General features: G+C 35.7%; 1 protein-coding gene and 1 pseudogene across 1 annotated transcript; one reads left to right on the top strand and one right to left on the bottom strand.

The window, feature by feature from the left end:
• The first annotated feature begins 4,622 nt into the window (after nt 1–4,622).
• LOC148933804 (uncharacterized) lies at nt 4,623–11,564 on the top strand (annotated as a pseudogene).
• Nucleotides 11,565–16,756: 5,192 nt separating this feature from the next.
• LOC125220680 (protein FAR1-RELATED SEQUENCE 5-like) lies at nt 16,757–20,209 on the bottom strand. Its single transcript, XM_048122831.2, has 4 exons — nt 20,049–20,209; nt 18,083–18,664; nt 17,540–17,930; nt 16,757–17,344 (listed from the first exon to the last, which is right to left on the bottom strand). The coding sequence occupies exons 1-4, from the start codon at nt 20,207–20,209 to the stop codon at nt 16,757–16,759; spliced, it is 1,722 nt and encodes a 573-aa protein (XP_047978788.2).
• Between the last annotated feature and the right edge of the window lie 2,563 nt (nt 20,210–22,772).

Below are 22,772 nucleotides of genomic sequence, written 5' to 3' on the forward strand. Positions count from 1 at the left end.
AAATATATATATATATATATATATATATATATATATATTTATAGGGAGATGATCAAAATAAGAATGCATTTAAATCCAGAAATGCATATATATATATAGGTTCATGATCAATTGAGATTTTTTAAGGTAATTGAGAAATGAGATGCAATATCAGCCATTCATTTTTATTAAATGAGTGGTCCAGATTTTGCCACACAAAATATATTTTAAAATTAATTTATTATGAAAGGGTAGAATAGTAATTTCATAATAATTTGCCAATCTCACCTACCTTCCATCGTCTTCCCTCCCCAATCTCCAAAACCTCTCCAGTTCATTCTCCCGCCACCAATCGCCGCCGCCAAATCCATCCAGAGGCTCGACCTCAGCCGTTCATTCTCCGCACCAGTCATCTCTCCCTTTCGTTTTCCGCACCAGCCATCTCTCTTCTTCTCAAAATTTCCTTTTTTCCCAAATCACTACCGCTAATCGGTCCTCCATCTTCGTCTACCTCTCTCTCTGCATATTGATAGTAATCAATCAATTTCGTTTCGGCATTCCAAATTCAAACGCAGACGTTGATATTAAGCTCTTCAATCGGATAACGGCGGTGACTCTGTTTCACAACGTATAGTATTAGCGGATTCAAAATAGGAGGTGAGAGAAAGTGGATCTGCAGTCATTTATCTGATTCCAGATCTCGAATTCATCATCTCTACCATCCAATTTGCTCTTCAATCCGGAAAATTCCGCCCTCGATTCCTCCAGATCGCGATGCAGCCTTGAAATCTCGCCTTCGAGATCAGTTTGATTCTTCAAATCGGCAAGTCCAGAGCTCAATTCGTCGACGAATGTCGTGAGATCGTTTGTTTGCTGCAGGTAATCCATGTTTTCCTGAATGATATTGTGATTCTCCTCCTCGAGTTTGCTGATCTTTTGATGGAGATATGCGATCTCGTCGGAATCTGCATTGTCAGCATCAGCAAATTCGTTGCCGGAGGTTGAATTCGCGGAGGTGTTCGATTCCGCTCTCAATTTGATCAGCGAGAGGTTCAATTCGAACATTCCTTTTCTCTAGAAAATCAATGGCGCCCTAGGTTTGGGGAAGGAGAAGAAGCTGGGGGGGGGGGAATCGATGAGGTTCGTGAATTCGAACCTCATCCTCGCCGGAAGAGACACCACATCGGCGGCGCTGACGTTGTTCTTCTAGCTACTGTTGACATTTAATATACAAGTTGTTGACATTTGATATGTAGAATATTGATATGTGAATTATAAGTCTTATTTTAGTTGTTGACATTTTAATACGAGTTTAGGTTGAGAAGGGTTGAGTTTAGGTTGTATTTTATGAAAAATGTTGTTGACATAAATTATATGTAAAACATTGTTGTTGACATGAATTATAAGTAAAACATTGTTGTTGACATAAACAATATACGTCGTTGACATGAAAATATTTGTTGTTGACATAATAGTTGACATAAATAAAGTTGTTGTTGACACCGTAGTTGACATAAATAAAGTTTGTTGTTGACATAAATAATATTTGTTGTTGACATTCGATTTTCTCGCTATTGATATGTGAATTATAAGTGTTATTTGTTAGTTGTTGACATTTTGATACGAGTTGTTGACATTCGATATTCTCGCTATTGATATGTGAATTATAAGTGTTATTTGTTAGTTGTTGACATTTTAATACGTGTTGTTGACATTGGATATTCTCGGTATTGATATGTCAATTGTAAGTGTTATTGTTAGTTGTTGACATTTTAGTACGAGTTGTTGACATTTGATATTCTTGGTATTGATATGTCAATTGTAAGTGTTATTTTTTAGTTGTTGACATTTTAATACGAGTTGTTGACATTCTATATTCTCGGTATTGATATGTGAATTATAAGTGTTATTTGTTAGTTGTTGACATTTGAATACGAGTTGTTGACATTCGATATTCTCGATATTGACATGTGAATAGTAAGTGTTATTGTTAGTTGTTGACATTTTAGTACGAGTTGTTGACATTTGATATTCTCGGTATTGATATGTCAATTGTAAGTGTTATTTTTTAGTTGTTGACATTTTAATACGTGTTGTTGACATTATATATTCTCGGTATTGATATGTCAATTGTAAGTGTTATTTTTTAGTTGTTGACATTTTAATACGAGTTGTTGACATTCTATATTCTCGGTATTGATATGTCAATTGTAAGTGTTATTTTTTAGTTGTTGACATTTTAAAACGTGTTGTTGACATTGGATATTCTCGGTATTGATATGTCAATTGTAAGTGTTATTTTTTAGTTGTTGACATTTTAATACGAGTTGTTGACATTCGATATTCTCGGTATTGATATGTGAATTATAAGTGTTATTTTATTGAATGTTGATTGTTGAAGATTTGAAGATTTGAAGATTTGAATGTTGAAGATTTGAATGTTGAAGATTCGAAGATTTGAAGATTTGAATGTTGAAGATTTGAGGATTTGAAGATTTGAATGTTGAAGATTTGAAGATTTGAATGTTCAAGATTTGAAGATTTGAATGTTGAAGAGATTTGAAAATTCGAAGATTTGAATGTTGAAGATTTGAAGATATGAATGTTGAAGATTTGAAGATATGAAGATTTGAAGATTTGAAGATTTGAATGTTGAAGATTTGAAGATATGAATGTTGAAGATTTGAAGATTTGAAGATTTGAATGTTGAAGAGATTTGAAGATTCGAAGATTTGAACATTTGAATGTTGAAGATTTGAAGATTTGAATGTTGAAGCTAGAGTTTTAGAGAGGATTTTAGAAAATGATTTCAAACACAATTTAATGAAAAGACAATTATACCCCCTTGTTGACATAATGTGGTATTTGTTGACATTTTGTTAATCTTGTGGATTAGTGGCCCATATTGCATCTCATTTCTCAATTTAGCTAAATAATCTCAACCTAACAAGACCATATATATATATATATATATATAGGGATGTACTAAAATGACAACCCTCTTTATTGTAACACCATACCACCATTTTAGGCCATTGGATCTGAAAATCGTGTGCTTGTCATGCTGCCACGTGTAAAAACACGGAGGGGTAAAATAGGAAATTTCTAATTTTACGTTACCAGATTGCAGTGCTGTTCATTGAATATTGCAGTCTTACCACAACAATATTGCAGTTTACCACGACTGCAATATCTAATACAGTAGACTGCAAACCCGTGTTTTTTCACGAAACTTAATCCTAGGCGTCCATAGACGAGATCTAACGGACTATATTGGTGGTATGGTGTTATCCTATCTATGGTGGCACCCTAGTGCACCCCTATATAGGGGTGCGTTAAAATGACAACACTCTTAAAATGACACTGTGACACCACGCTAGACTGCAATATTATATATGCTAGACTGCAATAGTATAAACGCTAGACTGCAATCTATAGATTGCAGTCTAGCGTATTGGATATTGCAGTCGGGAAAAATTGCAGTCAAGTGTATTGGATATTGCAGTCTGTGAAAATTTACCCTTGAGCAATTTTTATGATTGCCACATGGCAGCTTATTATTCGTCCACGTATACAAATGATTGGCTAGGAATAATGGTATGATGTTATTTTAAGAGGGGTTGTCATTTTAACACATCCCTATATATACGTGGACGAATAATCAGCTGCCATGTGGCAGTCATAAAATTCGCAAGGGTAAATTTACGCGGACTACAACATCCAATATTCTAGACTGCAAGGTGACGCAGACTGCAATATCCAATACGCTAGACTGCAATCTATAGATTGTTGTAGATTGTTGTCTAACGTTTATACTATTGCAGTCTAGCGTGGTGTCATAGTGTCATTTTAAGAGTGTTGTCATTTTAACGTACCCCTATATATATAGGACTAATTTAATCCCTTAGATTTATTAATCTGATGGATGTGATTAAATGTATTTCGCTACATTATGTTACAGTAATTTTACATTATTGGGCATTTTGGGAATTTGACGTATGACGGTTCTGTCTCCACAAAATTTACGGGATTTAATTTTCAGTGTTGATTCATTTTCCTCCCACTTTCTTCTCCCATCACTTCCACTTCCACCTACCCTCTCTCCTCTTCCTTTAATTTCAAAAACCACAAAACCTAGCCGCCACTTCAAAACTTCACATTCACCGGGTCTCTTCGCGACGAACGGCGTAAAACCAGGCTAATCGGTGAGTATAAATTTCCGACGACGGAGGTTTGGTGGAGGAACTAAACGACGGCTCGAAGAAAGATAAGGCCCAAAATCGATTTTTTTCCCAATTAATGTAGATTTTGAAGTTTAGGAACTGCTCGTCGTTTTTTTTGTACATTATTTTGTATCAATTTTTATTTCTAGGTTAGTTTTTGTTGTTGAGGGTTTATCCAGGGGTTGAGTTGCTGATTTTATAATTTTCCATTCCATTCTACAATAATATTTGCTAATTTTCTTCGGTTTTGAATCTTTTTTGGGTATATGGTTTATTGTTCATTTGGGTTTTGGAATTGATAATTACCTAATACGATTCTATATCTTTCCCCTTTGTTGTTTCGTATACTGCCTTGGGAATAGTGGCTAATTCAACATCGTTTGTTTGATGACTTGCAGCAAGTGAAGGGCTTCGTTAGAAATGGTCAACAATCGAACCACTTCGAAGATGCCTGCTAGCCAATCAAAAGGTAGACGATTGTTTGGCTTTTTAGTTTTACTTGAACATTGTTAACCTAGTTGTACGCATTGTTGGGAGTTTTATGTTACATTACAAAATCATATGTTTGCATCATGTATAAAGTTTAGTACATTCACAGCTTACTAAATGAAGCTGCATTTCTGGGTACTTGTTGTACATTGTTCATGTTTACTCGCTTTTTTCAGATATACATTTATTTAGAGGAAGTTGTTGTATGTTATTCTTATTGATTCAGTACATTTTGTTTAGGTGATACATTATATATTCATTTAAGCTACATCATGCATATAGTTTATTACATGAATAGCTGCTGATCTGCCGTATCTTGGTGTGCTACATCATATTTTCTCATTTTGTGCATCATGGATACAAATCAGTACATCATATATATTTTTTTCTTTTCCAGATATGACTTGATTTATGGGAAATTGTTGTACATTATTATTTAGGACTCGGTACATTATGCTTGTCTGGTACATTGTGCATTAATTTAAGCTACATCATGCATATAATCTAGTACATAATTAGCTGCGATTGTGTTGCGTCTTGTGGTGCTACATCATATTTTCTCACTTGTTCATTATGGTTCCAAAGCAGTAACTCATATATATATTCTTTTTCCAGATATGACTTCATTTATGTGAAATTGCTGTACATTATTAATCAGGATTAAGAACATTAAGTTTATTTGGTACATTGTACATTCATTTAAGCTACATCATGCATATAATCTAGTACATGATTACATCATATTTTCTCATTTGTTCATTATGGTTCCAAATCAGTACATCTTATAATTATGTTTGCTCATTAGTACATTTTATAGCCACATCCCTACAGCATATGTTATTACATTATCATTTGCTAGATAAACATTATTATAAAACAAATTGATTATTTTATACCTATTTAATTTTTTTAAAATAGGTACCAAAAGAGCAAGAAATCTTCAGGATGAGGACATCGGGGAAGATATGCCAGCTTCGTCGAGGCAAGGAATGCCTCAGGTTAACGAGGAGAAGTCCTACTGATTTTGTTCATTTTTAGGCGATTCACAGAAGGATAGAAAGTGCGGTCTCAGTAGCTACGGGTGCTAAGTCGTACAAGAGCTTGGGAATGTTGAGGGTTAAGTACATGCGTACCCTGCTGACTTGTGCTCAAAACAGTATGGGTGCAATTAACCAGACCCACGCAACCCGACATTGGAAAGAAAGGCCAACGAATTTCAACTCCGAACACTGGTTTGAAGACTATAGTATGGAATAGGGTGTTATTATGAAACAATTATGAGCAGTAAGTCTTGAATTGCAAGTTGTTTTTGTGCTGAATTTATGGGATTGTTTTTATTGGATGGATGTTTGGTCGTTGTAGTTAACTTATGGGATTGTTTTTGATGGATGGATGTTTAGCCTTTAAGAAAACTTATACGTTTGGTTTTGATGAATGGATTTCTGTTTTTGTAGTAAGTTATGGACGTATGGTGTTTGCAGTTAACTTATGTGATTCATATTAATGTACAACAGGAATGGAATAATGTAAAATGTACAAAACGCATGTTATAATGTATTTTAGTTAATAATGTACAAAAAGGTTGTAATAATGCGTACTTTGTGCAAGATTCAAATGATGTACCAAATTCATCACATAATGTAACTTAATATCCAGCAACAATTTTGTCGTTATCGAGTAACTAAGGTATGAAATAATGCACTAAATGCTGCAGATAATGAGTAATGTAAATAAAATCAAGGATGATGTACTACAAAGAGTATGTGTAATATGAAGCTGTTAAGTAAGTACTACGGATTCAGGAACAACAAAAAAACACCAAGTAAAAAACCCGAAAAACAATGTACGAAATGTAGAACATAAGGTACTATGAAGCAACAAATTTTTTAAACTCAAATTCTGGACAAAAAAACCGAAAACTAATTAACAGATCCTCTTTCCTTTACACTTCTCATTGTCTTTGGCAGCATCTATGCGTGTTGGGCAGGTTCTGGTATCGTGATGGTTCAACTCATCGCATGCCCTACAGCTTCGAAGTGGTCTGCTCGCCTCCTTGATATCCTTGTCCCTTTGAGAAATGATTCGGCTAGGCTTGTCACTACATGACCCCTTAGTTCAGAACACACCTGGTCATTTAATTACATTACGAAATCAATGGTTTTACATTAATGTGACGAACTCATACACTAAACAATAAAACTTGTACATCAACTGTTGTATAGAACAAAATTAAAATTAGTGAATAATGTTGGTAATAGGCAAAACGAACTGTGATTTAGCTCCAAGCCCTAGGTGAAGTTTTAATTCATTATTCAATACTACAACCTAGCACCATAGATTTCCAAACCCCAAGGGGATGGATCAAATTCAATGTATGGACAAATAATTGTTGCATGACAAGTTTTCTTAAATAAGATTGTACTATAACCTAGCCCCATAGCAATCTAAACCCTAGGGGAATGGAGTCATCTCCCTGGCCTGGGTGAGTGTTTTCTGTAATCACTAAATTTTCGTGAAAAGAATTGGCAGCTACTTCATACAAACACAAAACAATAACGAAAGAAAAAGGAAATAAAGGAAAAAATGGAGTCATCTCCCTAATCCATGAATATGAACGACACTTTATTGAAATCAAGGAAAAAATAACCAACCAAATCAATGAAAAGCATCACAAAATCAGACATCACGTTTGCTAAAAAAAAATACCTTCTTCCATCGTTGATAAATCAAGAGGATACTACTGAACCTGTCGATGGCAAGGGAGATTAAAGATGTTCGAATTAGCAAAAATACAGAACTTTCTTCAAAACAGCCGAGAAGATTAGTTTTTACGGTATGGTTTGATAAACAAGGAAAAAAGATCTCAGCATAATAATTGAACGTAAATCATGGGATCAAAATAACTGATGTTTTGTGTGTGTTCCATCATTACCCTTTTCGAATTTTTAAGCAATTAAATTAATTCCACGTGGATTTTGTATTAACCATTAGATCACACTTAATCAAGGGATATAATTAGTTTTACATTTTAACAGCTTTTTATACATTAATCTGAATACATCCCTGTATATATACATATATATAGAGTCATATTAACCACAAATCCACCCTTAAAGAACGAACTAGAGACCAAATTAGGGCCACTCAATTTTCTCAATCTTATGGTTATGATTAATTTACAATTAATTTAATATTTTATTAAATAAAAACGTTTATTTTTTATTTTTTAGATTTTTTTTATTTTTTTAATATTTTTTTAATATTTTTTTTAATTTTTTTTAATTTTTTAATTTTTTAATTTTTAAATTTTAATTTTTTTAATTTTTTTTAATTTTTTTAATTTTTTTAATTTTTTTTTATTCGATAAAAACTTGCTGGAGTAAATAATGAACTATATTCACTACATAATGAACTAAATGAATGTATGATATGAACTTATTACTTCATTTCGTTAGTTTATTACTCCCTCCGTTCCCTTATAGTTGAGGCGGAACTTTTCGGCACGAAGTTTAAGAAATGAATGTTGAGTGTGTTAAATAAATAGATAAAAAAGTTAGAAAGAGAGAAAGGTAGAGAGAATAAAGTAAAAAGTGAATAAAGTAGAGAGAATAAAGTAAGAGAGAGTAAAGTAAGAGAGGAAAAAGTTACTATATATGGAAATGACTCAACTATGAGGGAACTTTCCGAAATGAAAAAATGACTCAACTATGAAGGAACGGAGGGAGTACTTCATTTATTCATGCTATTACTTCATTCCGTTAGTTTATTACTTCATTCCGTTAGTTTATTACTTCATTCAGTCATGCTATTACTTCATTCTATTACTCCCTCCGTCCCAGATAATTCGTCCCAGTTCATTTTTCACACTTGTTTTGCAAAAATAATAATAAATAGGTAAAGTTGAGAGAAAGTAAAATAAGAGAAACAATAATGTAGATAAGACTATTCTCTACATTATTCTCTCTTTTACTTTACTTTTTCTCCACTTTAACTATTTATTATTATTTTTGCAAAATGAGTGTAAAAAAGGAACTGGGACGAATTATCTGGGACGGAGGGAGTAGTTTATTACTTCATTCTGTTAGTTTATTACTTCATTCAGTCATGTTATTACTTCATTCCATTAGTTTATTACTTCATAATGTGTTATGACATAATTATCTTTCAGTTGGGTTTAGGGTTATTACTTCATTCCGTTAGTTTATTACTTCATTCAGTCATGCTATTACTTCATTCCGTTAGTTTATTACTTCATTCAGTTATGTTATTACTTCATTTCATTAGTTTACTACATCATTTCATAAGTTTATTACTTCATTTTATTATTTTATTACTTCATAATGTGTTATGACATAATTATCTTTCAGTTGAAGTAAATTCAGTATATAATGAATGCGAAAAATTACTTCAGAACATACATTCATTTAGTTAATTATGTAGTGAATATAGTTCATTATTTACTCCAACAAGTTTTTATCGAATAAAAAAAATTTCTAAAAAAAAAACTTTTTAAAAAGAAATTTTTAAAAAAAAAATTTTAAAAAATTTAAAAAAAATTAATTTTTTTTAAAAAAAATTAAAAAAAATTAAAAAAATAAATAAATTAAAAACGTTTTTATTTAATAAAATATTAAATTAATTCAAAATTAATCATAATCATAATATAAAGAAAAATGAGTGGCCCAAATTTGGTCTCTAGTTCGGTCTTTAAGAAGGGTTTGACATTGATCACAACTCTCTCTCTATATATATAGGGGTGCGTTAAAATGACAACACTCTTAAAATGACACTGTGACACCACGCTAGACTGCAATATTATAAACGCTAGACTGCAATATCCAATACACTAGACTGCAATCTATAGATTGCAGTCCAGCGTATTGGATATTGCAGGCGGGAAAAATTGCAGTCTAGCGTATTGGATATTGCAGTCCGCGAAAATTTACCCTTGAATAATTTTTATGATTGCCACATGGCAGCTGATTATTCGTCCATGTGTACAAATGATTGACTAGGATTGGTGGTATGGTGTTACTTTAAGAGGTGTTGTCATTTTAACACAAACCTATATATATATATGAGAGCATTAGGGTCCTATTACACCCTTAGTGTCTTTTCTCTTCTTAAATATCAACCATTAGATTGATGGAATTGATGAACTAGATTAAAAGGACAAATCTTATCCCGTGTTGCATTATTAGTTCATTTTCGTGCATTATAAGGGTAAAGCAGTAAAATAACATACTAACCCAGACGTTTCAAAACGGAAGGTCCGATATTTACGCGACATTTTCATCGACCTTTCATCTCCCCTCTCTCTCTCACTCCATCCCATCAACATTCTCTCAACACAATTTCTCCCCTAATTCAAAAACACAAGAAACCCTAGCCGCCGCTCTCTTTCACTCGAATTCAATTTCAGCAACGATTCCCGCCGTGAAATCGCCGTCGATCGACGATTCTATCTCACAAAAGTTGCTGCTTTGGTTCGCGCGCTCCGTTGGTAGTCAATTCATCTCCTGAACACAAAAAAGGTGTGCTTCTGAAGTATTTTTTTAGGTAGAAACACTCCTAAACCTCGATTGGCGATGTTTACAAACACAACCAATAGCCGATTATAGTAAGGGTTATGTTCATTCTTGCTATATTAAGTTATTTTGTGAGTTATATCTGAGTTTTCATCCATTAGCTTTCGATTTGGAATAATGCACAAAAGTTGTCGTTTTTTTTGTGGAGAAGATGAAATTGTGAGCATTTGATTTAGGGTTGTAACCATTATGGAAGTGTATAGTGGATTTCTGACCAATATTTACAGTTTTCGTCATTTTATGGTTGAAACCTCACTGATTTCGTCAATATTGTCGCGCAGATATAAATGACTAAAAGAGGTCGGTCGTACAAAGCCAACTGGAACCGAGTGAAGGTGATGCATTATTTGATCATTGTTGTACATTATTGTCCATTTCATTGGATTGGAACTCTGTGTTCATTGAGAAATTGCTATTCTTTGCACTCTGTGGTATACGTTTCAGTATAGGAAGTAATTGTTTAGTATAATTTGGTTTATACATTAAATCTTTTGTTCTGTGCATTGGTTAATAGATGTCGTGCATTAATTGCTGTGACGTATACATTATTTGTTCTAATACATATCTTTTTCATATTCTGGACAACATCTAAGCAGCGTCGGGTTGAGTTTGATGATGCGGTTGACGATGTTATTCCAATAGCATTAGCCCAGAAACTTCGGGAAAGGTTAGCCAAGGAAAAAGCTGAAACCAGTTCAGCCAATGAAGACGTGGAGAAGAAGAAACCGAGGGGAATGAAAGCCGACCACCTGTACTGTCGACAGAACCCCACCTAGTTCATTTCATGTATACAAAGCCCGACTCCACGGCAGAAGGAAGCCGTGAATGAACTGGGTTTCGGCGCTGTCCTAAACTTCAACATTAGGGAGATCCCAGGGTACTTAGCTTACCGGGTGCTCAAGTCGTTTAATCTGGCTCGGTGCGAGATTCAATTATCTGGGGGTGAGCCTTAACCCTAAATGAGGAGGATGTCCACCTGACGTTGGGCTTTCTGAGAGGCCCGACACCCATCGCACGCAAAGAAGAATATCAGACCAACTTCGAGTTCAACGATCTTGTTGCAGCGCGGTGTAAAAAGACTCGGTACAAGATGAACGCGACAGACGTTGCAAAAATGATTAAGGAGGAAACTGATGGGGGTCCTGATTTCAAGCGTCTTTTCATGTTCTTACTTGAGAATGCCTTGATAGAGACTCCTTCACACGGAAATTGCAAGCCAAAGATACTGCATTTCATCGACGAAGTTGATGAGATCGGTAACATGAATTGGTGCGGTTACTGTTAGAGTTTGTATACTAGAAATCACGTTTCGAGTGATTGAATACTGTAAAACTCTTATTTTATATTCCAATAAATAAAACAGATTATTTTTTTTTCATAATGTTGTTATGTTTTACATTTAATGAATGTTAATGCATGTTTAAATGTATAAGTTAACTTAACAAAGTCTAAGTCTTTGTTTTAGTAGACCGGTTGTGGGCGTCGTCCACTTTAAGGTAATACGGTCAGTTCTAAACAAAGAAAAAGATGAATTTCACAACCTAGATGGAATTTGACTATCCATCGAGAAAGGCTGCAATGTCAGTCCGCATATTTCTAAGCCTTACTGAAATAAGATGACATTGGTGTGGTATAGCACTGAACGGATCTAACAGCAAGACTTGCCTTAGGCTATCTACTGAAAGGCGGGGTCTTGATAAATATTTATTTCTTAATCAATGTAGGTTAGCATTGAGCATACGGTATTGATTACGCACTACTTTGACTTATCAAATGGTGCGGGTTTTTCGTAACCCAATTATCCTGATATATTGGGTAGTGGTGATCAATATCTAGCGGTGCTAGGATTGCTATTATATTGAATCGTGCGCGAGCTGAGTCTCGTTTGATAATGTCATCAAGAGGAGCGCGAAACATGGTTTTATTATTCGGAACCTAGCTAGTTGGAGTGTGATTACTCTATGAATAATAAATAAGCGTTTCATGTTAAGTCCACTCTTGGAATTAATAAGAAGTTAATTAATTAAGTCAATAGCAGACATTAATTAATTAATGGACATTTTAATCTTAAGCACAGGAAATGAAAGTTAAACGGAAACCCGGATTACTTGTAATTTCGGATTTGGATGGGAAGAGTTCAATATTACTTCTGTAGTGGCTGCTCGTAATATTCCAATTATAACTTATATTAAATTGTGGGTTCAATTTAATTAGTAAAAAGTAAATTGGATGAGCCCATATCCAAAACCTTCCATAGATCTCTGTCTGGGCCCAAAAGGAACTTAATATAAATAGGAGAATAAAGGAGACAGAAAAACACAATTTTTCATTATTGTAATTTTCGAAAATTCCCCTTCTAAGCTGAGGAGATTTTCGAATTCCTCTCCTATTCCAAAAAGGATTTCTTCTGTCTTCTTTATTTAAGTCCTAGTATTCTAGTAAGATCAGCCCACACTGATATTGGGATACAGTTCGGGAACCAGAAAGAAGATTTGTGGTCTAGTACTCAAAGCATCACGTGGAGAAGAAGCTAGCCATCTTCAATTCTTTGGAGAATTAATTAGGTATTTTTTCTGCTCCGTAGAAAAGCATGTTTTAGGTTTCAATATTCTTAAAGCATGATTAATTTAAGTTATGAGCATGATACATGTGATAATTACGCGAATAGGTTTTGTCTAAATAATCTGCTAAATAGATCTGATTATTATGTGATTGTTATTTATGCGCCCGCTTCCGCTGCCAGTTCCAACAGTTACGTCTTATCCATGCTGGAAGCCACGTATCCTAGCTGGGACAGGGCGGAAAGTGCATATTTCACTGGATCAATCCACTTTGTTTTGGTGAGGAAAATTATTAGTGCATTATATGTTATATTACATACATTACTTTAACTGCATTACTAATATTAATCTATTGCATTACATTAGTGTTAATTGTGCATTAGTGTTGTGTCGTGATGCATTACTGATCTTTGGCATTGCGTGGATATTGTTAGTGTGCGTACGTGGACCGCAAGGTTCACATACGGAGGCGAGTCATGCGTGCCTGGCCGACTATAAAGGGTTGGACAGCGGAGACCCTCAAGCAAAGGGAGGAGGTGGAGCTTAACCAGTTCGGAACTGGGAGGTTAGAGGACCGGATTGACAAACAAAAGTATTTGATTGACGAGGAAGCGAGGAGGGTAGAAGCTGTGAATATGGGAGGTGGTGGACCCCCCAGCAGGCACAGAGCGAAGAGAATAAGAGATCGTTTTGTCGCTTCACGTGCGTTGATGGGACACGCTATTTCGAGGTGGGTCGACGATTTTAAACAAATACCTGTTGAACTCCTTGATGATGAGTGCTTCCGAGTGGGGAGTCAGATTGACATGAAGTTGTTAGGTATGGAAGATGAAAAGGCTGTGGAAGATGAGGAAATCGTGACAACACTAACACAAGCGAGGGAAGACGAGGAAGAGTATAGTCATGAGTGGATTGCTGAGATGGAGAAGATGATGCAGACCTATGACAAAAAGAAGACAATAACTAGAGGCTTTGATAGGCCAACGTTCGTCTTGGATGGCTTTGAGTGTCCTGACCCTTTTGCTACGCAAGAACCACAACGGGCAGAGGGTAGTGGTCGGGGAGAGGACAACACTAATGTTGAGGAGACAGGACATGATGGCCTTGGAGATGATCAGCAAGGAAACATCTCAATGCGCCCGTCAGAAGGTGATGCAATATTTTGTAAACTTTACAATGCATTATATAGAGAGGTTGTTGCATTACTAAATCGTTATTTCCTCATTATTTACTTGTGTCAGGAGACATCCCAATTCAGGAAAAACCAAGTGATGAGATGTCCGACAACCGATCAAACGAGGATGGTGGGGCCACAGTGGAAGACCTATCGAACATGCATAATTTGGTTGGTGGATCTGGAACAGCATCTGGGACATCCGGGGGTGGTGTGCCAATCATGACTGGGGTAGGAACATAACATTGTTAAATATGTACATGTTCATCATTTTTTACATACTTAACTGTGCTGCAATTGTGTATAGCCGTCTGAGATAAGAGGTGAAAGTGAAGGTGGAAGTGGACATAAACTCAAAGGCAAGGCCGAGAAAGCAGCAAAAAACAAGGTGGAACGCAGTGAGATTCCAGCTGATAAAACAAGCAAGCCAATGAAGGAGGTAGCTCCTAAGGAGGGGAAGGGAAAACGGGCTGCCCTTACAAAAGTAATTTTATTATTTGCTTAATCACTTGAATTATATAATAATTATTATGCATGACAACCAGTTGTTATCTTGTTCATTATTTGTCAAGTTGCGTGCATTTTATAATAATTATTATGCATTAAAACTATTATGGTGTTATTCATAAAACAAATTGTTATCTTGTTCAGTTTTGCTTAATTGCTTGCATTATATAGTAATTATTAAGCATTACAATCTTCTCGGTTGTATGCATTAAAACGAGTTGGTAATACGCATTATTTAGTTATTTGTGTGAATTATTTATTACTTATTATGCATTACACTCATCTGTTGGAACGTTACTTTTGTCCAAGCAGAAAACTGCCCCAGCTACTGAGAAGGGTATTGAGATTGGTGTTGTGAAAACAACAAACCAATCTGAAGGTGTTGCTGGAAAGGGTGGGAGGGGAAAAGGCTTGGACATTCCAGATGAGGTTTTTGAAGGGGAGGGCAAATGCAAAGATATCGAACAAGAAGTGGCTGGTCATGTGGTCTGTCATATTTAACATGTATGGTTGTAGCTAACTTGTTTTAACTGTATCTTCCATTTGTGCAGGATGCTGGGAAACTAGCAACATCTCGTTTCAAGAAAGCCAGTCTGGCTGCCCGTTCTCCATTCAATGAGAGGGCTGTTAGACTAACAACGAAGCCAAATCATCCGGACAAGGCGCTATACTATTGGTTACTAAGCACACCGGAAAGATATAAGTAAGTTTTGTATTGTTGCTCACCTTTGTGCTGGGAAAAATGTTACTTATGATTTAGTGTTTATTATTGTGTAGGGATACAGTTGTCTATGAAGACGAATGTATCAAAACTGTGCAGCTTGAATTCGCGTCGCTAGCGCTGTTCAAGTCCGTGAGCCCAACCATTGTAGACACTTGGAGCGCTTACTTGAATAACATGGAGAAGCTCAAGGCTCCGGAGACAGTTTCTAGGGTCTTCTTCTCGACAAAACCATGCGTTAGTGAAATACCTTATGTCCTTGGTTGCTATTTAGTATTGCAATTACAAATTATTAACTAGTTTACCACAATACACTGTAGAGACACACCGTGATTGAGACCCCTGCTGAATTGTCAGAGGAACAGTTGAGGGAGACATTCTGGACTTGGATGTTCGATGATGTACTTGGAACGGGAATCTTTAAATGAGATACATATGACATGGTAAGTGTTATTAAGCTAACGTATCTGATTTACATGAACAACATACACATCAATGTGTAACGTAATGTACTTTCAATTGTACAGTTCTTCTTCCCGGTTTGGGGTTCTTCCCATCAGTGCGTGTTGTGTTTTGATGTGCCGGATGACAACATGAACATCATCGACCACACCTTGGCTGAGTTCCACAAATTGTTCAACGCAAAGTATGGAAAAACACCCTCCCTTCTGGTGCGTGTTTGAGGGTATTCCGTTACGATGCATTACATTCAGTTACCTGTGCATTATTTAGATTTCTCACGCATCTTTTTTGGGTCTTTGTTGTAGAAAAAGTTTTTCGCTGACGCGATTGTGAAGTTGAAGGCTCAACAAAAGGCAGCCGATGTCCGAAAATGTAAGACACATGTGGTGTCAATGCCTTGGAGGAAAAACGACCCCTCTGTGGAGACGGAGGTGTACGTCATGCGGCATATGGACACTTATTTCGGCGGGAGGGACAAAAAATCTGGAAATCTACAGAATAAAAGTTGAAAAGGCACTGCTGACTTCTCCACACAACTCCGTACGTGACACCAACCAATCTAATGCCACCAAGTTTTGGAAAGAGAGGCCGCCTAGGTTCAACTTTGAGAAGTGGGTCGAAGAGTACGGGCTGGATTGATTGCAAGAGTAATCATTAGAAACGCTATTGACGTTAACTTTAAGACTGTTGTTTTTGGATAACTTATTTTGATTTGGTCAAAAGACGACTTGTTTTGAACCATACATATCACTTGATAACTGAAGCATATTTTGCTACTAGTGTGTGATGTAGTAAACTGATAAAGGATAAAATATTAACTGGATTTTGAGGAACTTTTGCACAGAATATCATTATTAATGCAAGGCTATTATTCGATAATGCACATTAACAAAGTAATGGACTAATGGAATAAATAAAGGGAGTAATGCACAAACTATCATTATTAATGCAAGGCTATTAATCGATAATGCACATTAAAAAAGTAATGGAATAATGGAGTAAATAAAGGGAGTAATGCACAGATTCGTCGATGTAATATACAAAAAGTTAAGTCATTCTGTGGAGTAATGTACATATTCATTACCAAGTTCTTCCAAACCACCTACGAATGCACGAAGCACGTCAATGTCCGTCTCAATCCGTCGAAGAAAACCGTAGAAAAACGATATCCCTTTATTTGAAACAGTCTGCCTATCGTCAACGGTGGACCTTGTATCTACGGTGACACCAAACAGTCCATGTACAACCTTGCTTAAGGGAGTCTTCATCCATCGGCTGTCGTAGTACTTCTCTGGAATTTTTTTCACTTCATTGTTCCTGAACAGAAAAAAAATGTGGCAGCACAAATATCCTTGCCTACCGAACAATTTGCAGTCGTAAGAGTATGAATCGTCAGTCTTGTCGTGTCTCACAGAATACGAATTGCGTCGGCTATCCCCAAGCTTGTAGGTGTCAACCATATCTGTTGATGAAAAACCAAGTACACGACATCTGTCATTACCATCAACAATTTCTTCTTGTATTTTCCTGAACATACTGTCTGTGTAAATCGTCGCAGCATGTTTCTCGAATGCCAACTTAGTGGCCAGTATGGGCACGGCAGTAGCATCGTTGTAGTCCAGTTTTGTTCTAGCGTTCCGCTATAATTCCAGAGCATTGTTGAAATACAAGTATAATTCGGCAAGGTTCGCTCGGGGTTTCATAAAATTTTTGTAGAAGCTGTTTTCCAATTCAGATATGGACGTAGTCGTAATCATCGAACCGAGTTGGAAATCTCTGAAGTACGCTGGTATCCACATCTGTCTATACTCGTACAATGTGTTGAACCAATCAACGTCTTCCAGCTCGTAATGCTCAATCACTCCATTACACTCCTCTTCAAATTCGTCGGGTTCAAGCAAGTCCGACCAATCGCAGGCATTGAATTCCTTCTTGAAATCTTCGTCCCTAAGCAACCTGCCTGGAACCTTGGAAGCCAACTTGTGCATTATATGCCACATACACCATCGGTGTTGAGTGCCTACAAGAACCTCTTGAATAGCTGATCTCATGCCCAAGTCTTGATCGGTTACAATCATTTTGGGTGCTACACCCATGCATTCGACGAAATGTTTGAACAACCAGCCAAAGGCCCCTGTTTTCTCATTGCACACCAATCCGGCAGCGAATGTTACAGATTTCCCATGATTGTCCTTACCCGTGAAAGGTGTGAAGATCATGCAATACCTGCGTTGCACACAGGTATGCGGTATTAGCATCATTAATTCTGAATAATGCATAACGATGTAAGAATAATGTAAATGTATGGCTGTATAATGCAATTAGTAATGTACAAAAGATTGCATATAATGAACAATAAATATAATTGTAATGTATACCTGTTTGTGTTGTAGGTGGAGTCAAACGCCACTATATCACCAAACATATGCCAGTTCCTCTTTATCAAACCATCGCACCAAAAGAGGGCAACCAACTGGTTAGCAGCATTAACTTCGTAGTGATATGTGAACGCATCGGACGGTTCCTTCTTCTTCGCCATGTCATCCAACACCATCTGCACGTCACAACTGTTTGCGTATGCTTTGATGTCTCGCGAAGTGTTCCTGATATCCCCGACATTGCAACGGACAAGTTCAAACCCACCGAGAATTTCCTTCAATACCTTAAAGGTAAGTGTGGGGCCTATATTAGCCTTTGAATAGTCAAGAATGAATTTGTGATGTACGTCATCTAACTTCCGATTAAGTGTCATAAACTGCTGATGCTCTGACTCCACCATATAATGGTAGTGAACCTCGTTGAACTCCTGAATAATATATCCTGGTATTCCTGCTTCGGAAAAGAACTTGAATGATATACTTGCTTTACAACCACATCGCTTGGAAAGCCGCCTGCGTTTAATAGTAAAACCAGATCGTGCATTCACTTCGTCTTCCTTGTTCGATCTCTTGCTGCCCTCCCTATTGCATACGACAGAATACCAAGTAGTAACACCATCCGTCTCCACATTCCTTGTTTGCACGTATCAAAACCAACAACGCGGACATATACATCGTAAAATGCAAAAGCAAAATCTAGGGATTGAAACTTCTGACCAACCACAGGCTTCAATTGTGGAGAACATTCAGGTATAACGAACACTATACATAAAACCAAAACAACAAGCATATCAGAATTTATTTTCATTATACGATATCAACCGTACATTACATATAAGAAAGAATGCATTATACACTACTATTCGTACATTATATAAGTCCTGAATTACAACACAACAGCCGAGAAAACAAAATAAACACTACATGAGACTTGTCGCCTAAGCAAAATACTAAACCACATCCACCAATTACTGCTAAAGCCTACTGGATTTTTTCAAGTTACATAATCAGTTTAATGACAACATAAATTCGTCTTAAATTACCTTCTTCCATTGTTGAAGAACACGGAAACGATAATATAGCACGATACGGGGCTGCTCCAATATGGCGACAACGAGAAGTATAAAAAAATGAAAAAATCGACACCAATTTTACAACAATAATTTTCGTAACTGGGAGAATGATGGAAGAATAGAGGTAAAAGAGAAGAAATATTTTCTAGAATCGTTGAATAACACCGCTGCAATTTGAATTGAGATAATCATGCACTTACCATAACCGTCTCCAATGTGATTACCATGAAAGCCCTTTTTAGTTTTTTTAATTAATAAACAATTATAAATCAGGCACTCTTTTCGGCCATTAAATCTAGAAAATGGATGACCAAGATTAGAAAGGATAATAGAACATTATATGGAAGAAGAATATGAATACATCCCTATATATATATATATATATATATATATAGTTTTGATCTATAAAGACCAAATTTATATACAGAAACGCAGAACACGGTCATACGTAGGGCATTTTTAGGTCATAGTTAGTTTATTTTTAGGTCATGCTAACAAAGCATGACCTAAAATGATCTTAACATGACATAAACCCAAATCTTATAATATGACCTAAAACTACTTAATTATGACCTTCCGTGTTTTGGGTTGATTATTGACCATTAGATCATCTAATCCTAGGGCCAGAATTTGGGCTGCATTTCTGGATTTAAATGCATTCTTATTTTGATCATCTCCCTATATATATATATATAGGATTGTGATCAATTGAGATTATTTAGGCTAATTGAGATTATTTAGGCTAATTGAGAAATGAGATGCAATATCAGCCACTCATTTTTATTAAATGAGTGGTCCAGATTTTGCCACACAAAAAATATTTTTAGATTAATTTATTATGAAAGGATAGATTGGTAATTTCATCAATTGAATTCAACGAGAGAAAGCACTACAACAGCTGCTCCAAATCCTTCTTCTCTAACATCTGCTTCTCCACGATCATATCCACCATTGACCGCCTGAAATTCCCCAGTGGATCCTCCGATTTCTTCACGATCACGAAGCTCTCCTTCACCTTCCCCTCCACTGTGCACGAAATCAGCTTCTTCAGCATCGACAGCCTCGTCGGCACCGGCGAAGGCTAATTCCCCTCCACCGCCACTCGATTCGACGATCGAGATGATCTCCTGCTCCGGCGGCGGGGATTTCTAGGGTTTGCGGCGTGCGATTTCTCTCCGATCGGATGCAGATTGGAGGAGGATCGCGAAGATGAGGAGGCGAATTCCCCTCCGCCGCCCTCGATGCTCAGGAGAAAGTCGTCGAGCTCGGCGACCAAATCTCAAACCTCCGACGCTCAAAAGCTCGTCGAGCACCTCAAGGACAAGCTCGGCGTCTCCGATGCCTCCTTCGTCTCCGCTCAAATCGCTGCTGGAGATCGTTTTCGGCGAGATCTGCAGTAAGACAAGCTCGTGCACGCTGAAGCTGCTGGTGCAGATGCTTTCATTTGTTTCGTTTCTGTTTCAGATCAACTCCAATATGTAAGTTTTGCTTTCATTTGCTTCGTTTCTGATCCAATTTGCTAGATCTGTTTGTGAAATCAGTGCCTTTGCTTCGTTTTGCTTGATATCAAATCAAAATCATGTAATTTAATTCTTAGCTAAACTTGATTTTGTCTACGGCTTAAGTGAACATTTAGTTTTCAAGTTGATTTGTGTATTTTAATTCGATTGTGTTGCTGGAATTTTTTAGTTGTGTAGATAAGATGTTTGTGATATTGCCGACATAAATTATACAAGTAGTTGACATGAAAATGTTTATTTTTTACATGAATTATATAGCTCGTTGTTGACATGAATTATATAGCTCGTTGGCATAAATTTTATGAAAAATATTGTTGACATAAATTATATATGTAAAACATTGTTGTTGACATGAATTATATGTAAAACGTTGTTGTTGACATAAATAATATACGTCGTTGACATGAAAATATTTATTGTTGACATTAATTATTTGTAAAATGTTATTGTTGACATCGTAGTTGATACATATTAATGACTGATGATTAAAGCTATCATAATCACTAGTACTGAACTAATTTGTAATTCCAATATTAGTTTATTGAATGTATTGAAATTTGAGATATGTTTGTTGGAATAATTTAGCAATGTGTAAATATATAAAATGAGGGTTGAGTCCAATCCGTGGTTTCGAAATTGAGGAAAAAGTTGAATCTGAGGCGGTGGAGTTGGTCGCTTCTGATGGGGCGTAAATTGAGATGCATATATCTCAATTTTTTAGCTCCGGTGAACAGGGGAAAGAGGGGGAAAGAAGAAATTGGTGAAGAGAGGGAGGAAGATTGGCGCTGCGGAGGTGACATTTTAATAAAGTTGTTGACATTTGATATTTTGGCTATTGATATGTGAATAATAAGTGTTATATTTTAGTTGTTCACATTTTAATATGAGTTGTTGACGTTTGATATTCTGGCTATTGATATGTGAATTATAAAAGTTATTTTTTAGTTGTTGACATTTTAATACGAGTTGTTGACATTCGATAATCTGGCTATTGATATGTGAATTATAAGTGTTATTTTTTTTGGTGAGTATAAGTGTTATTTTTTAGTTGTTGACATTTTAATACGATTTTGTTGACATAAATAATATACGTCGTTGGCATGAAAATATTTGTTGTTGACATTAATTATTTGTAAAATGTTATTGTTGACATAATAGTTGACATAAATAAAGTTTGTTGTTGACATCGTAGTTGACATGAATAATATTTGTTGTTGACATCGCAGTTGATATGTGAATTATAAGTGTTATTTGTTAGTTGCTGTCATTTTAATACGAGTTGTTGACATTCGATATTCTCAGTATTGATATGTGAATTGTAAGTGTTATTTGTTAGTTGTTGACATTTTAATACGAGTTGTTGACATTCGATATTCTCAGTATTGATGTGTGAATTATAAGTGTTATTTGTTAGTTGTTGATATTTTAATACGAGTTGTTGACATTCAATATTTTCGATATTGATATGTGAATTATAAGTATTATTTGTTAGTGTTGACATTCGATATTCTCGGTATTAATATGTGAATTGTAAATGTTATTTGTTAGTTGTTGACATTTTAATACGAGTTGTTGACATTCGATATTCTCGGTATTGATATGTGAATAGTAAGTGTTATTTGTTAGTTGTTGACATTTTCATACGAGTTGTTGACATTCGATATTCTCGGTATTGATATGTGAATAATAAGTGTTATTTGTTAGTTGTTGACATTTTCATACGAGTTGTTGACATTCGATATTCTCGGTATTGATATGTGAATAATAAGTGTTATTTGTTAGTTGTTGACATTTTCATACGAGTTGTTGACATTCGATATTCTCGGTATTGATATGTGAATTATAAGTGTTATTTTTTAGTTGTTGACATTTTAATAAGTGTTATTTTATTGAATGTTGAAGATTTGAAGATTTGAATGTTGAAGATTTGAAGATTTGAATGTTGAAGAGATTTGAAGATTTGAAGATTTGAATGTTGAAGATTTGAAGATTTGAAGATATGAATGTTGAAGATTTGAAGATTTGAATGTTGAAGATTTGAAGATTTGAATGTTGAAGATTTGAAGACTTTGCGGCTAGAGTTTTAGAGAGGATTTT

Source organism: Salvia hispanica, chromosome 1 (assembly GCF_029641045.1).
Source record: "Salvia hispanica isolate PSC_SH4W2 chromosome 1, Shi_PSC_v1, whole genome shotgun sequence".
Lineage (NCBI taxonomy): Eukaryota > Viridiplantae > Streptophyta > Magnoliopsida > Lamiales > Lamiaceae > Salvia > Salvia hispanica.